At 31.1% G+C, this 18,627-nt stretch overlaps 1 protein-coding gene across 2 annotated transcripts; it reads left to right on the forward strand.

Moving 5' to 3' along the window:
* Positions 1 to 7,640: 7,640 nt before the first annotated feature.
* Positions 7,641 to 12,577, forward strand: LOC107869854 (transcription factor bHLH112). Of its 2 annotated transcripts, XM_047405909.1 has the most exons (8): positions 7,641 to 8,002; positions 9,225 to 9,453; positions 10,144 to 10,266; positions 10,844 to 10,909; positions 11,205 to 11,270; positions 11,382 to 11,432; positions 11,984 to 12,402; positions 12,453 to 12,577. In XM_047405909.1, exons 1-7 carry the CDS (start codon positions 7,692 to 7,694, stop codon positions 12,122 to 12,124), a joined length of 987 nt encoding a protein of 328 aa, XP_047261865.1. In that variant the 5' UTR covers positions 7,641 to 7,691; the 3' UTR covers positions 12,125 to 12,402; positions 12,453 to 12,577. The 2 variants fall into 2 exon arrangements, with proteins under 2 accessions (XP_047261865.1, XP_047261866.1); XM_047405910.1 differs by lacking the exons at positions 11,205 to 11,270; positions 11,382 to 11,432.
* The last annotated feature ends 6,050 nt before the right edge of the window (positions 12,578 to 18,627 follow it).

Raw genomic sequence — 18,627 nt, forward strand, 5'->3', positions numbered from 1 at the left:
TGCCCCTGTTGAAATTTTTAAAATTTTTTTAGGTCAAATTTTATTCGTATATCACTTGGACATTACTTCATAACTTCGTTTGTAAGTAAAATTATAATTTTTGTTGAATTTTTTATTTGGTGTATTTGCTACTGCTACAATGGATAGAACCTGCAATATGAATCCAACATATGAGTCATCTAATGCAACAAGTGTATAATTTGTTGCAATATATGACTAATCTGTTGCAACAGATGATCTATATGTTGGATTCATATTACAACACTATAAATTGAATCCAACAGATTACTCATTTGTTGCAACAAATTAGTCATATATGTTGCAACAGATTACTCATATATGTTGCAACAGATTACTCATTTGTTGCAATAAATTAGTCATATATGTTGCAACAGATTACTAATCTGCGCAACATATTAGTCATATATATTGTAACAAATTAGTCATATATGTTGCAACAAATACTCATCTGTTGGATTCACATTACATGTTTTATCCATTATTAAAAAATAGCAGTAGCAGATATATCCAGATGAGAAATTCAACTAAAAAATAACAAATATTAAAAAAAATTAAAAAACATAAAAAAATAACAAACACCAACAAATCAAGTTCCTCATTTTCATCATAACTTAAAAGCCCTAATTTTTTACTTGTGAAAATCGAAAAGAAACAATGAAGAACTAGAAGTTGTTGTCACCGGAAAATGTTGTCACGTCGACTGACGGTTGAAAGTAAAATAGGAACGGGCAAGAACTCAAAACTATTTGTTGCCAGAGGTTGAAGTAGCACAAGATTGAAGAGAGGAATTTGAAAAGTTGTTGGTTGGGAGAAGTTAGAGAGAGAAACTATCGTGAGAAAGAGAGAAGAGAGAGAGATTGATTTGCAGAGGGAGAGAAGTTTTGTGGGTGTGGGTTAATTTGTATTTTTGAAAAGATTAAAAAGTTTAAAAAATATTAATCAAGTCCACAATTAACCTAATCAAGTTTTTTAATTATGTTTGACCCTTTAAATTGGTCAATGTCACCAATCCTTCATTCAAGACTTAAAAGACACCTTTCTTCAATTTTCTCACGCTAGTTGGTCCAATCAACTAATCATGAAAATAGACAACATAAATAAACAATTGTTGAAGAATCTTCTAGTTCTTCAACATATGTCTAATATTTAATGTGCACATCTTCGTAATGGTAAATAGTTCATGTCAACTTATGAACTTATTTATACGAGTAGTAAACTCCAAATTTATCATGATATGTGATTTTTTGCTTTAGGAAATATTAGATTAACTATTATATGAATAAATTTTTGAATTTACTACTAGAGTAAATTTCGGAATATTTCTTTTAAATTATTCTATGTCTTTTGAAGGCGTTTCTCCTATCACATTCACTTGAAGGAATGGATCTGTACTTCTAACAATTAAAATTTTCATTCTTCAGAAATGAAATATTATCGTGTTTTAAGCCTATCAAATTATGATGACTTAGAACATCTTTCGAGATATATGATGTAGGGAATTTTTCTCTAACATATCTTTCATTATAATCACAATAAGCATGTTCTATCACTTTTGATTATATCATCATTTTGTCCCTTTATGCTCATATCCATACATATGATCACTTGTCATCTTTCAGATATATCATATATTACGACCACCTTCATTTCAGAGAATGAAGCAAATTCAATAGGACGTGTTTCATGACATTTTATCAATATATACATTTACCTTAGTCATCATTATATCAATGTGGTGCATTGAGATTGAAACTCAGCGTCCTATCTATTATCACCATGTTGCATCGAAACTCAAACCGATGTCTTGCCCTTTTAGGCGGGAATTTGGAAAGCCACCACTTGGTGCTGTTCAAATCTTATTCTCAAAGGCTAAGATTATGCAACATGCCCGTTTATGTAACTTTATTTATACCTTCACTATAGCAAACTATAAGATCTTATACTGTTATAACAATTTATTTTTTAAAAAAATAATGTGGCAGAAAATCACATACATAACTGAAATATTGTCGCAACTATAATACTTACTTCCATGTTCGAAAAAGGATCATCTCATTTGACCTTTCTTTTGATTTCTCACTCAGTGTTTGATACTCAAATTGAAATTCGATTAAACCCAAATTCATATTAGATAGTCCCACATTAGAGGTAAAATAATCTCATCTGACTTAATTAAACACTAACCTTTGCAACCACTCTTTAAAAAAAAAGAGTTAAATAAAAAATAATGTTAAGAGGTATAATTTTTATTTCTTTTTTCAAATAATAATAGTATAATTGTTTTTCACAAATAGAATTTTTGTTTACTTATTTTTGATATTATAAACCATGCAAGTAACTAAGCCTTATTATACCAACAACAATTGTGACGGAACCATTCGGAATATTTTTTCCTTTAATTTAAAGCCTCGAGTTCAAAATCCTGAGAATAGAAAAATCTTATTAGAAGTGTCGCTCACAAATGAACCCTACAAATATGGAAATCCATATTTAATCGAGTTTTTATGCGGATAATCACCTATATATGCCTTGCTATAAAGTTCTTGTGATCAGGCCTTTGTCACAAAAGGTGACATGACATTTTAGGAATTTTTTTTTGTCTCCAATTTATTCATATTCTTTTCTAATTTTAATTTTTTTCTTTTGTGTTCATCTGGAAATATTGAATTAAAAAAAAAAGTCATTATAAAGAGCAGTTCTAACTTCCATTTTGGAAGTTAATTATTTGGCATGTACTTCTTGGAACTAATAAAGTTGACCTTTTTCTTATAAGGGATTTGATCACCTTATTATTTGACTAGTTAGAGCATTAATCCAAAGAATATAATATATATATATATATATATATATATATACTTTACTTTTTTTCATTTTAATAACTGATGTTCTTTTCACCTGGAAATAAAATCATTTTATTGTTTGACTAAAGGCAATAAACCAAAAGGATATAGATAGCATCCAAATATATTTTAGGACTATGATTAAAACAATAATATTTAGCTATTTTGTTCGAATTTTTTGAAAATATCAATGAATACGTATCGGATTCTCCAAAGATAAGGTAGTTTTGAAGAGTTTGACATGGACACAACATAAAAAGTGAAGAATCAGTTTAACTTAATTTTTTAATTTACACACCAAAGTATTGTAATGAAATGAAGAAATATATTCAAAAATTAAAATTGTGTTTTGAAATCCATGAAACCTTTTAAAAAAGTAAAATGTTGTGAATGGAAAAAATGTTTTACTTGAAAGGGGTGTCAATTAACCCCCCCCCCCCCCCCCCCCCCTTCCCCTTCTAGTCTATGTTGGATTGGGTATGAACCATGAAATTATATTGTTATGTTTATCCCTCAAAATGAGATAACAATTTTGAAATAACTAATTCCGAAATAATTAATCTCGTGATTATAACTTGTTTTCAATCAAACGAGACCTAAGTTCCTGAAAAAAGGGAGTCTCTAACTATAAACAACTTTTTAAATTTGGTGTGCATTTTATATAGGAAAACACCATGCTCTTATCTTATGTCACACATAACTGAAGAAGTACAATAGTAATTTATTTATAATATGAGCAGCATTATATTATCTGAAAATTGAATATGTAATTAATCAAATTGCTTTTATATATATGTGTGTCTTTTAAATTAAGGATAAACATTATCCAATAATTTTAAAGTAGGACAGTTGAGACAAGAATAGGGGTTTATGATAAGTTGATGTTTTTGGTAAATGTCTAGTCTATAGTTGTGCTTTTCTAATATAATATAATTAAATTAAGGGTTTTGGAGATATTAATATTTAATGACATTCTTTATACAAACAAATTAGGTATGTTCAAAAAAAAAAGAATTAGTCTTAAACCATGACATAAGCACTATTACGAGTTTAAGTTGACCTTAAAGTGGACATTTTTACTTAAATCTGGTATAATATGACACTCATATAGTATAGAGATAAATAAAATGTAACAAAAAAAAATTGATGAGTGATAAGACTTTGGTATAATTTAGGTGTGTGATTTATAATTTTATCGTATCTTGTGTGTGTTTCTCTAAATCTCACTTTGTAGGATTAAACAGAATATGTGCGGTGGGATCACATACAATAAATTTTTGGGCAAACAATATAAATTTCAATAGTTTGAATTGCTTGTTTACATAAAATTTCAACATTTTGTATAATTACTGAAAATTTTTTATTTTGAATCTGTCGAGATACATAATTAGCTCCCAACATATTTAACGAAGATATATATTTTTCTTTGTAAAGACACATAATTAGCTCCAGATACATTTTTTTCGATTTTAGATATGTCGAATTACATAATTAGCTTCCGATACATTCAATGAAGATACATAATTAGTTGAAATTTTTGTTATTACTTTATAAGAATGAAAATTTATGTAAATATGGTAAATTACGATGTATATTTTATATTATTTTTCCTAAAATTTTATGATTCAACTCTTTTTCACACTTCATATATAGCGAGAGTTTTAATGCGCCTTAATTTTATCAAGAATTCTGAACATTTAGAGTGCCGGTTGTATTTCATAATTGGGAGAAAAAGTCATTTTGTTTGAAATTTCTTGTTTGTCCAACATTTGACTAAAAATTTCTTATTAAGATAATAACTAATTCCCCATCTTTTTTCAATATTTCTTATTTTAAAATCTTATTTGAGAATAATCCACATTGCACAAAATGGCAATAAATATGACAATAAGAAAATCCAAGGAGTAGTGGACAGGAGTCAACTAATTTCCTTTAATATAAATATTTAAACATAAATAATTGTTTCATTCTCTCTTTAACTCAAACAACTCTTGAGATGTTCATAAAGATCAACACATAACTATTACTTTCATCGTCTCAATTTATATCCCACTTTTTCGAATTTCGAGATTCAAACAAATTTATATTTGATCGTAATTTTTCATATATCTTTTAAATATTTTAAATTGTGAATAATTATGACTTATAGTATTATTTACATAGTTTTCAAATATAGAAATTTTATTTCAAAATACATGAAGATTTCATGCCCAAATATACGATCAAACTTAAAATATTTCACTGTCGAAAAATAAAAAATGACACAATAATTAGAACAAATAAAGTATTTTTGTCAAAATTGCCCTATGTTTCTCGCGATCAAAATACATCATATGAGATTCAAATCATTCTATATTCGAGAAATACATTACTAACTGCCCCTAGAAAAACATGAATAAACAAAGTGAAAATATGGATGATTGACGAATGGCAAAGTGGAGTTGAAGTTGAAGTCCAACACTACCAACTCTTTTCTCCCTTACAAATTTACGATAAATTTGAACTCAAAGTATGATGAAGAGTAAAATATTTAGAATCTTCTGAATTATGATTAAATTTGCTACAATACACTCTAATTTTACGGAGATTCTATTGCCCTCGAAACTAAATTTTAACATATTTTTATCATTTTTTTTATTGATATGACATCTTTTGTCAATCTTTTTAACTGATATGACATCTTCAATATGAATCCCATTTTATATAATAAAAATATCTCGTCAGCACGTAAGATTTTTGTGATTATTATAATTACTAGAAAGACGTCAATACATGAAATATTAAAAACATATTCTAGAATTGAGTTTCTTGATTAAAAAATGTAATCCATGGAATTGACCTAACTTACAAATGTAATATTAGGAATTAATTAAAGCCACAGAGGGCAACTGAATATTTTATCTAATTAATGGTTGACACAACTTGGACTTAATCCTATCATAATTAATTATTGATTAACAGGCGGCATATAAAAAGTATTTAGGGAAATTACACTTTTAAGTCCATCAAATCTTGATAAATTTTGATTTTAATCCTTGTATTTTTTATTAAGCTTGGTTTAACCTTCAATCAACTTATATTTTTGCTCTTTTAATCTTTTTGACTGTAATTTTCACAAATTTATTAAATTATTAAGTGTTGAATCATTCAATTTTTAAGGTGCTATGTTGAATTTGAGATGTTAGTCCATATTTGAGTAAATATAATTATAAAAATAATTTAAATATGTACATATGACCTATTTAAAGGGAGTAAAAAAATACAAAATTTAGAGTCATGGGAAGATTGTTAATCACGCTTTGGTCACATTGTCATGCTTCATCAATCAGACTTAATTTTTCGTATCCTTAGAACTTAACGATACGATGGTATGAGCCAATAAAACAAATCCATTTTCTCTTTTGGCACCGATTTTTTTTCAACGTTTAAGAGTATCACCTAGTGGCTAGTGAAGCACGTGGAGATTGGAGAATCATGAGGTTTCAGAGACGAGAAATACTAGGCGATTTCATCCATCTGCCTTACCTTTGATGGATATAATTATTTGATATATGTTGCTGATGGAAGTTGAAAGGTATTTCGTAGAATTAATCGAGGCACGAAAAAGCTTGCCCAAACACCACTATGGTAAAATGAAAATACAAATCTCATTTTTAGGCCTTTGAAGTCGAAATATCTGATTAAGAATATACAGATCTCAACCATTCCATCATAGCTGCATCGTCAGTAGAAATATCTTATTAAGAATACGCAGATCTCAACCATTCCACCATAGCCGCATCGTCAGTCGAAATATCTGATTAAGAATACGCATATCTCAATCATTCCACCATAGCCGCATCGTCAGTCAAAATATCTGATTAAGAATATGAGCAGATCTCAACCAACCCACCATAACCGCGTCATCAAGAAATAAATTGTTGAACTCAACTAATTGACAAAAATACTGGTCATACTAATTCCAAAAATTTGTGTTGACTCAACTAAAACTAAAACATCAGCTGCATTGACTTTTGTTTGCATGAATGTATCAGTTGGTCAACTGCTTCATTCAAATCCTTTACGACTCCCATCACTTCAAGGAGATTAATAAATAAAATTAATTTGCTTATACTTATCATTTTTTAACATGGCACATCTATTAAAAAAATAGTTATTGATATGACTATTTTATCATATAATTTTTATTAATTGATGTTTAAAGTAATATATTTGAAAAATGGTTAGGATAAATAATTAATGCTAAGGATAAAATAGAAAGAATTCTTTTGTCTTTTCTTGATATATCAAAAGTAATAAATAAAATGAATGAAGAAAGTATATTTTATTCCGTGTTACTAGGGTTCGAGAAGGGCAGGACTATTGCAAAATATAAGATGTATATATATAGCATACCATACCCTAATATAAGCATAAAATGTGCACAGATCATATATAACTTTATCTGTGTATGATAGAAAAACTATTTTCGATAGGCCTAGGCTAAAAAAAAAAGAATAATATAAAATAATAGCAAGAGAATTCAATCCAATACACTTTCAACTTTTGTTATTATAATTAAATATGCTTATCTCCTAACCCATTTTAATTGTTTTGTCTAATCATCTTCTTTGAAAAAAAAAATGTCAACCAAATTCCATTAGTTTTTCTTCTTAGTCCTATCCCCTACCCCCTAACCCCTACCCCTACGCCCACCCGACCCAACCACCCCCAAACCATATATGTGTCTATAAATACAACTGACTACTTCAGAAATTCATGTAAATTTTAAAAAATAAAAGTACTCAAATTACCAAGAAGTTCATAGCAATTATAAAAGTGGATTATATTATGGCTGATGAATTTTTTCAAGCTCATGGAGAAAGCTGGTGGATTAATTCAACGAAAAATATTTGCAGTTTATCTTCAATTCATGAGCCAATTATTGGACAATATTTTGCATGGCCAAATGAATTTTTGGACATGAAAAATAATAGTTTCATTAATGATGATTATAACTCTAATACTTCCGATGACTCAATGGTTTTTCAAGAATTGACCAAAAATGATCAGAATTTGTTAGTGGATTCTACTCTACAAATTTTGGATATTAATGGAAATTCTTCTTCATCATCATCATCACAAGATTGGAATCACTCACTGTAAGCAAAATCTGTTATTTATCCTTTTTTATTTGTTGGTTCTCGAACAAGAGGTCACGGGTTTAAGTCGTGAATATAATCTCTTGTAGAAATACAAGGTAAGACTACGCATAATCAGGGGTAGCTCAAGCTCATTAGAGGCCTAAGGCCAAAATCAAAACGGAGGCCTTAAATTTTTACGTAAAAATTATTATTTTTTAAAATAAAGTCTATTGCGTTCAATCTTTTTTTGTGACATAGTATTCTAGATAAATCAAACTTATTAGAATTATTCTTTTTTATATAAAAAGTTTATTTTTTCTACAAATAATATCTAAATTTTTTAGAAAAATCTATAATCTATTATTACTAAAAATAAAATGAGGCCCTTCAAATTCGGGGGCCTAAGGCGGTCGCCTTTTTTCTATAAGAGAAGAGCCACCCTTGCGTATAATAGACACTTGTGACAGTGGCGGACCCAGAATTTAGGAATCGTGGGTGCACAAAAGGTTCGAATACACATATTGACGTCCAAAGCTTTAAGGTTCCACCTGAAAACTAAAACTGCCAGCTATCTTTTAGGCTTACCGGGTGTTTTTCTAAATCTTATACCAATTTTTCTATTTTTAATATAATTATACCTAATTTGCATCGAATTTTATGGGTATCGAAGCACCAAAAACTGGGCTGTAGGTCCACCCCTGCCTTGTGGTCCATTCCTTCCCAGACCTTGTATAATAAGACTTTTAATGCACCGAGCGTGACTCTTGCTTGATGTGCTTAGTTAAGAAATAAAGTTGCGTAGTCTTTACTACCCCTTCTCTCCATGTCCCTTCTGTCCATCTTTATTTATCCAATATACTAAACATAGATGTCCAATAATACTTATTCAATTTGTAAAATCAATGGATAATTTACAATCTTGTATGTGTTCATTGTATCCTTGTTATTAAATTTAAATAACTATTCATTACCCAATGCATTTTTCAAAGTAATTTATTATATTTAAAGGACAATGTAGTTAAATTATTCTTATTATTTAATATTTCTTAACATGTGAGTCAAGTTCAAGTCAGTAGTGGACAAGTAAAAGTGATGAATGAATAAAGTATTAACTATAACTTTTGACAATGATGAAAAGCGTTTAATCCTAACATTATTAACTATAACTTTTGACAATGATGATAACCGTTTAATCCTAACATTTTGTTTTAATATATTTTCTTTACTTGGAATTGTGCAGCCAAGAAGTCCTTACAAATTCAAGCCAGAATTATCAACATCAAAATGAGTTGATGAGGAACTTTTCTAGCATAAGTAATCAAGATTTCACTAATTACTATTCAAATTTGATTCAAACACTATTTGATAGTGCTAATGAGGATCATAATCAAGAACAACAACCTCAACAATCTTTGTTTGCTAACAACAATAATCCTCCAATCAATGATTTTGAACCTTCTTTGCCTAAGGTAAGTACATCCTATATAGTTTGATTAGTTTAATTTATATAAAGTAAAGCATCTAATAGCCCTTAACAATGACCAAACTTGTTATGACACACTCCAACTTCACGGGGGTCCTATTGCCATTTTGAACTAAATTTTAGCGTAATTTTATTAACTTTTTAGCTGAAGTGACACCTTTTGTCAATCTTTTTAGTTGATGTGACACCTTTGACGTGGACCTCATTTTATGTAATAAAGATGTCACGTCAGCACAAAAGGATGACAAAAATACGCTAAATTGAGTTTGGGTGTGGGTGTGTGTGTGTGTGTGGGGGGGGGGGGGGGGGGTTAATAGGACCCCTGTGAAGTTGGAATACGTCTTAGCAACTTCGACTATAGTTCGAGGGGGTATTGGATGCTTATCTCATTTACATATATAAATAAAGTTTTACTTGTCATGTGAGCAAGAGGTCCGAGTTCAGATGTGGAAACAGCCTCATGCGGAAATGTAGGGTAAGGCTGATGTACAATCGACCCCTGTCATCCGGTCCTTTTTCAGACCTCATACATAGCGAAAGTTTTAGTACACTCAGTTGCCTTTTTTATAATTTGTTAAACTATCATTTTATTTTAATATGTTGTAGTAGGTAATGTAGTGTCTGCTTTTCTTGAATTGAATATAGAGTAAACAATTTATTGGTATAAAATTTTCAGTCTAATATTGAAGAAATTGGAGAGTCCAAATCAAGATTATCAATTATTACTAAGAATAGCACCAATGAACCAACATACAAAAGGCAAAGAATTGAAACACCATCACCATTGCCAACTTTTAAGGTATGCAATAAAATCCATTTATTTCAATTTATGCGATATAGTTTGACATTACATGATTTCAAGAAAAAAAAAAGACCTTTTTAAAATTTATAATCTTAAATTAAAAAAAGTAGAGTTAGGATTTTGAATTTTTGAATTCTAAATTCTAGAAATAACAACTTAATTACTGCTCTACGTACTAGGTTCTATTTAAATGATTTTACATATTAAGTGATATAATATAAATACAAAATTTAAATCAAAGCTATTCGATTTTATTGAACGTACACATTGACATATGCTCCACCCCGGTTAAATATGTCATGCGATGATACGATTTTTGAAATTTGTGATGTTAAACATTTCAGATACTTAAATATATGTCTGTAAAAATTTATCATTAGTTAAGGGTGAAATGGATATTTATGTGATCAAATTTTCATAAGTTAGAAAGGTTTTTTATTCAACAAGGAAATCGTGGAATATTAAATATCCATCATAATTTAACTAAAGAGAATTTTTTTGTCATGTTAATTAAGTAAAATGATTATTTTGTCCAAGAAAATGGTGACAATATTCAGTTTTTGTTAAATAACAGGTGAGAAAAGAGAAATTAGGGGATCGAATAACTGCCCTCCAACAATTGGTTTCACCTTTTGGAAAGGTAATTAAATATTTAAATCTTTCTACTCTTTGGGACGATCATAATAATAATAATAACCAATTCAATATAATTTTATAGTAGAAATTTAGAAAAATTATTTTTGACTTATCTTCTATTCTTTGCGGGATAAAAATATTATTTTCAATGTATCCTCGATAGTCCTCTTCCTTTATCTGGACTTGACTCTGTTCTATTATTATGTTAATTTATTAATTCATCAAACAATTTTTTTTTTATATTCATGATGTTAATATGTTTATATACTCCTTTTTTTTAATTATTTATTTATTTACAGACTGATACAGCATCAGTTCTCCAAGAAGCTATTGATTACATCAATTTTCTTCATGATCAAGTCAATGTATGTTTATTTAATTATATATTGACAAAGTCCTCTTGCAATTAATTAGTATACCCCAACCAATTAGAAAATATATTTGAAATTCAAACTTTTTGTTTCACATAATTTCAGGTTTTGAGAACCCAATTTGTGAAAAATGGATCATCCACTCAACATCAACAGGTTGGTAGGGGAATTAAATTAGGAAAATGCCTTTTTAGAAAATATTATATGAAAAATAAGTGTTTTTCTTACATACTATTTGATGTTTGATAAATAAACAGAAACTATAATCCCAAAAAAATTTATATATAATTTAGGCATTTTCCTAACTTTCAAGAGGGAAATCATTTTTATGATTTTTACTAAACTAATTTCCTAAAGAAGGATTAAAACAAGCATGTTTAAGTATTCTTTTATGAATTTTAAGTTTTATACATCGACAATATAATAATTACATCATGTCACATACCATTATCATATAAGTTACTCATGAATATTTATCAAATAGAATTACTTGAAATTACCTACCACTTAATTGCTAGGTTACTGGGACTTTTCAAAAATATTGATGGATGCATGCCGGATCCTCTAAAATAGTGTATTTTTGAAGAATCCGACAAGAATGCAGCGACATTTTTAGAGAGTCCGAACAACTTAGCTTAATTGTATAAATATTTTTTAAATCGTCAGTTCGCAGAACTTATACTTTTTTTTTGGTTGACCATCAATAGGTTAAAGAACAAGAAGGATTATTAAAACGAGATTTAAGGAGCAAAGGATTATGTTTAGTACCAATATCAAGTACTTTTCCAATAGTAGCTGAGACTACAATGGATTTTTGGACACCAACATTTGGAGGAACATTCAGATAAAATACAGTTCGCTGTACTAAAATTTCTGCTGTATGGAATTTTGGACACCAACATTCAGATAAAATACAGTTTGATGTACTTAAATTTCTGCTGTGTGGGAGCTTCGAAGAAGGGCTGAAACACAAAAAGTGGAAGAAAATGAAGTGTACTTCAAGTCCAACTGAAGACAACCAAATGAAATAGATTAAGGAAAATGATTAATTAGAGGATAATGTAGAGTTGTAATTAAAAATAACAATAATAGAGTGGGTTAGGAACAAACATGTCCACTAGTATAGGTTCTAAATTTAGCCTATGTTTTGGATTACAAACATGTCCACTAGTATAGGTTCTAAATTTAGCTTATGTTTTGGATTACTTTATTAATTTCCATCTCAAATTATTTGTCGTATTTTTTTTTTACACGTTAAGAAAATATTAATTAAGAAATGGTTTAACGTTGGTTGAGCTAAATTTAGCACACATTATATCGACATCAATCCTTAAACTTGTAAGTAAATTTCATTTAGACACTTGTTTTTCGGTTTAAATTTTGAAATTTTCTTGCGTGTGTTCTCAAATGATCATTATATACACATAAGTTAATCACTAATTTAATTATACGCAGTAGCCTTATTTACCTCAACAAGCCATAAAACCTTAGGCATGCTTCCATTGAGCCAAATGTATATAATTAAAGAAAATGATATATTTTATATGATTAACTTAACTATGTAATAGACGATTCAGAACGTATGCAATCTTTTTTTGTTCAAAATTTGACCAAGAGTGTTTAATAGGTACACTTTTACTCACGTTATGGTACAAGAGAGCAAAAGGTATATTCAACGTTTTACTTTCTCTAAAAGAATTCTTACTTTTCAACAAACGATATGTCGGGATTTGGTACTATAATGTCCCTGCCCACAGCTATCTCTTCGGTGTCATGGTAGTCATGTACAGTGGCTAGGCTTTGAGTGTCAGATGTAATATAATGAGTGGCTCCACTATCCACGAGGCAAGGGGTCTGTTGAGAAGGAAAACAAGCAGTGTTGGAATATTGCTATATCTGTTCATTGGACCGGGTGGATTCACCTATTTCATCTCACTGTATATTTGCAGTACAAAGCTTGGGCTAGAGCAAAGGTTTCCCGGGCTTGCAGATGGTTATGTGACTGCCATCTGCAGTCTTTAGCGGAATGACCTATGCGATCACTTGCAGTGAAGGTTTTTGTCAAAGGGCTGCTGGTGGTTGTTTCTTCATGGGCGTTGTGCTTGCCATTGCTGATTGTTGGCAGGAGTATTCATACCTAGACGATGGTTGCTGGAGTAATTATTGTTGCCCTGACGAGAAGGAGTTGAGCTTGTCTTTTGTGCTACTGCAGCGGTAATGGGAGTTGATAGAGGATTCTTGTCGTCTTCATGTTTTAGGAAAAACTCATAATCTTGAAGCTTTTTGTAAAGCTCTTCATATGAAATTGTAGAATTGCGAGCATGAATGGCAGCAAAGAGTTCTCCTCGAAATTCAGATCCGATTCCACTGAGGATTATCACAATGAGTTTCGGATTTGATACCAATGCACCAGCAGTTGCAAGTTCTTCACAAAGTGATCGAACTTGATGAAGATAATTTGTGACTGGACGAGAATCTTTAGTGAAGCAGGCCAGTCGATCTCACAAGCTGAAAATTCTTATTTGAGATTGGTTCGCATACGCAGTATGCAAAGCATCCTAGGCAGCTTTGGCGGAGACTGCAGCAACAACAGTGGAGGAAAGTGTAGTATCAACAGAGGCCAAGAGAGCATTTTGAATTAGCTGATCATGGCGATACCAAGGAACAAATTCAGGGTTATCAACATCTTGATTGTTCTGAGAGATGGTGCGAGTGGGGGCAGAGATAGAGCTATCGATATGCCCATAAAGATTGTGACCACGCATAAGCATTGAAACTTGAGCTTTCCACAAGGATAAATTGTGACTGCTCGTTAATTTTAGGGGCAATTAGGTAACTGGATTGAATTGAACAATAATGATAGCATTATTGATTCCATCAGCATTGGTCACAGAAATCTTGGAGCCTATTTGTGCGAGTCAATGGAAATTATGACATGTTTCAAATATTGTAATGATACGGCATCTGGGGCTAACTCAACCCAAAAGTTATATCATGAAGCAAGGATTATTGCCAATTCCATATAAGCAAACCGCCAGTCCATCCTCAATCAATGTAGGACTTTAACCCACTTCAACATATATATATAAAACTGTGCCGTTGGTTAAGAGCTCATGTTTATGTTCTCTAAGGTCCCGAATAGAAATTTCAGAAAAAGAAGCATACTAAAGTCACTGGCCAGTTACTTGAGAATTTTTTGATTCCTACCCACTTTCAAAACTTATTTTGATTCATAGACACCAAATTTCTTTTTGATTTATTTTTTAGGGTTATGTCGTGAAAAAGGTAAAAAGTGGGCCACGGTTGTGGCGTCATGGGTTCCTTTAACATTTTTAAAACTTGAGAAAAAAATACAACTTTTTAAAAACTACCACATGATCCCTTTTACATTTTTCCATTTTCAAAATATTTACATTAAAATCATATAATATTTTCAACTACACATTTCTCTCTCCTCAAAACCTTCCTTCTCCCGTTTTGGTTCCTATTTTTTTGAAAAAAACAATTCGGTTGATTCTTGCTTCCTCAGGTGAAATTTTTAAATTTCTCTTACTTAGGTAAGTGTAATTTTCTTCCCTAATCAGTTCTAGATCCATTTTACTAATTTTTTCGATGACGCATTGTATTGGGGTTCTTCGATTTTGACAAAAATTGCACTGTTCTTCTTTGAATCAGTTGAAATTTGAGTGTTTTTAGTTAACATTGTCGATTTCGCATGTTTAATCGGGTTTTGCTTTGGATAATGATTAGAATTTTTTTTCAATTTTTGTAGTTATATTGCATTTGATTTTGAATTTTTTGTAGTGAATTGGACCCATTTTAATGGTGTTCTATGTTGTTGTGAATTGCACTGCCAATTTTGGAACTTGAATTGCATGTTTGATATGAGGCATTTTTCCCGTTTTTCTTAATATATCGACCATTGCAAATTTGTTTTTGCTGCATTTGTTTGTTTTTTAATAGACCAGTAGTCGATACATTGACCACTACAGATTCATTTTTTTCTATAGATCATAAATGGTGAGAAGAGTTCATAGAACGGTTAAAAGGCCTGCTTCCATTGCTTCTACCAGCAGGAAGTGAAAATCGAAGAAGTTTTGAAAACTTCCAAGGGAAAAAGCCAGTACATAGTCGATGAATCGGAGTCGGAAACTGAATTAAGAATTCTTGTCGATATTCCAACTATGACAAAAGTAGTGCACATGAGAGTGAGGATGCTGAGGATAGCGAAGGTAAAAGCGAGGGGGAAAGCGAAAAAGAAAGTGAAAGTGATAGTGGGGACGGTGAGGATAGGAGAGATAACAGAGACGGGGAGAAAGATCCCCTATCCTTGCTAATTTGTACGAGAGATATCTCCGTTGAGTCGTGCGACCTAATAACCTGAATGGATAATCTTGGCTCTTTTCCTGCAAAGATTTCTGTGAGAGCAAGAATGGCTGTGTATCGAGAGTTTAGACGGGTTCTTTTTGAACAAAATTTGTATTGTGATTTTAAGAAGACATGTTTCGGATACTTGAGGCATATTTCGGAATATTTTAAGTGTAATGGACTGATGGTTCATTATATGTTGTTGTGACGTATAAAAAATAAAAAAAAAACTGCATGAAATTTGATTTTGTATGAACGGTAAGCCAACTTGTTTCGGCTTAAAGGAATTTACTTTGATTACGGGGCTGAATTGTTCAGCATATCCTCATGAATAAAAAATGAACAAAGTCCTCCAAAATGGAGAAAACTTTCATTTTAAGGTAACGAAGAACAAGAGCATTACTGCTGCAAAGTTGATTAGCCTGATGAAAGGTAATAGGCTGAATAATCAACAAAAGTTGAAGTGTGCTTTGGTTTGGTTTGTGCATACGATGCTGCTGGCAAAAGACCCATCAAAGAAGGTGGATTCGAACCACATCAAGATGACGGCTGATTTAGAATTCTTTGGGGGTTATCCATGGGGAAAAAAGTCCTTTGAGCTGACCTTGAGCTATCTGAAAAAGAAGACTAATCTGACCAAGCAGAAAGAAACTTTTGTAAAGAGGAATAATGCATTGTATGCGTTATTTGGCTTTCCATGGAAGTTTCTGGTACTTATAATCAACCAGCCTATTAATTTATTATAGACTCCTACATATTTATTAAGTAATACATAGACACTGTAGACTTACTTGTGCTTCTATTGATTGCAGGTTTGGATATATGAGGCCTTTCCTCATCTGGGAAGGTACGCCGGCAAGTCGTTGGATTCTCCCCTACCAATTCCTCGTCTTCTTCGTTGGCACACGTCGAAGTGCGACAACATAATGAAAGGCGACCCGTTTAAGTACAAAGAAAACAACAAAGGTAAAATTATATTTATTATGATACGATACTAATATCATTATATTAGTGAATGTCTTGTAATTTATTTTTATTTTTTTTATAGATTGTGCACCCGTACCTTACCCCTACTGTCCATGAGATGGAGCAGAGATACATAAAAACTTTTAAGCCATACACGAACGAAGTTAAGGATACATCCATCGGTGCGTTGAAGACGTAGCTAAAAGGAATGATTGTCTTGACTTCATCAGTAGAGGTCGCGGATGAAGACGAAGATTTAGGTGACCACCATTATGTTCCAAGTCCACCACATGCTTGTGATCATGCTGGTTCAAGTGGACTTAAAACTTTACCAGACGCTTCTAATAACGATGACCTGCGCGCGCGTTTTGCCTTGCTCGATAAAAGTCTACTAGATATTGCTTCTTTTGTTAGAGATGAGAGGCTGCGGAGAATCGAGAAGAATAAGAAGAAGCAATAAGAATAAGGTAAATTAATTTATTTTTTGCTCTTCCAATTTAATTTTATTTCATATGTTTAGTAATCCTTTCAAAACAATACAATGTACCTCGACAACCCCTCTCTTAGCCGGCATCAAGTAAACCTCGAAAACTTGCAGTTGCAGTAATGGACATAACTGCAACAGATGAAAAAGGTGAAGAAGAGAAGAAAGAAGAAAATACGGAAGAGGAGAATGTAGCAGATGAAGAATTAAAAAAAAAAAAGAAAAAGAAATAGATGAGAAGATGACAGCTGAAGCAGAAGAAGAAAATGAGGAGAACACAAAAGAAGATGGTGAAAAGAAATCATCATCATCATCAGAAGAAGACAAAAACAAGAAGGTAGTTGAAGAAAAATCAGTGGTATAATAGGGGGGTTGAAAACATTGAAGAAGAGAAGAGATCGGCAGGAGAAGAAGAGAAGGAAAATGAGAAGAAAGAAGTTGAAGAAAAGGAGAAAAAACAGGAAGAAAAAGAAGTGGATGTGATGGGCATTGTTGTGGAACTCATCAAGAAAACAAGTAGTTTTATGGATTTGGAACAAACAACTTTCTTAATTAGTTGTTTTTTTTAGTGATTTGTTCTTTAGTGATAATTGAATTACATATATTTCGCATGTTTTATTAGTGATTTGTTCTTTATGGATAATTGAATTGCATATATTTGACATGTCAATGATGGCATTTATTGATGAAATAATGTTCAGTTATTCCATTATTTCGTTAGATTAAACAGCTGGTTGCATTGCAGTACCAGTTCAGCTGTTGTCTTAATTTATAATGGTTGATTGGAAACATAATAGAAGCTGTTCTCTATAATTTATAGACTTAACATACTATCGATTGAGTAAATCATGAATTTACTTACCGGAACTATCATGGTTTATAGAGGTCGATGATAAAAGACATAGACATAACTCTCTATTAATTATAGATTACACCCAGGATTGATTTAAGAAATCTTACGTCTATTTATTCAGTTTTGTATATCCCTATTACACTTTTTCAGAAAACCAATAACAGTAACAAACTATAAAATAAATTTTTAGGCCTTTCTCTTTTTCCTCAGCCAAAATTAGCCTTTGCTTTACTTGATCCCTCTTCATTTCGACTTCTTTTAGTAATTCTTTCAAGTAATCCCTTTGCTCTTCGACTTTTTTTTAGCAATGTCATGAGTAGATCTCTATTTTCTTCGGATTTTCGAAACCTTTGAAGTATATAAAACTTGGAAGCGCCTAAAAAATTTGATGTCGATGGGCTGCTCGTCGGCGAGTCTTCGTCAAGCCACTTAAAGAAAGAGCATCCTCCATTATCCTTTCCAACGCATAGTTAAAGAATTTTCGACCTGAATTTCGATCAGTGCGTGACGTCCTAAAAACAGTTGGATAGCCATAATGACATATGTAGGACACTTTTGCATTTGAGTTTTGGGATGCTTGAGACATGGTAGTTGTTAACAAAAATTAAAACAAAAAAATGAGAGTGTTAACATAAAAATAACCTTCCTTTTATAGAAGAAAAAAGTGAGATATTACCGTT

The sequence above is a fragment of the Capsicum annuum genome, unplaced genomic scaffold, assembly GCF_002878395.1.
Source record: "Capsicum annuum cultivar UCD-10X-F1 unplaced genomic scaffold, UCD10Xv1.1 ctg82409, whole genome shotgun sequence".
Taxonomy (NCBI): Eukaryota; Viridiplantae; Streptophyta; class Magnoliopsida; order Solanales; family Solanaceae; genus Capsicum; species Capsicum annuum.

Bases quoted from the DNA above. Each gene is read 5' to 3' on its own strand.
- LOC107869854 (XM_047405909.1), top strand. From the start codon at position 7,692: ATGGCTGATGAATTTTTTCAAGCTCATGGAGAAAGCTGGTGGATTAAT. The intron at 10,910-11,204 runs GTAATTAAATAT...ATTTATTTACAG, and splicing joins TGGTTTCACCTTTTGGAAAG to ACTGATACAGCATCAGTTCT. The intron at 11,271-11,381 runs GTATGTTTATTT...ACATAATTTCAG, and splicing joins TTCTTCATGATCAAGTCAAT to GTTTTGAGAACCCAATTTGT.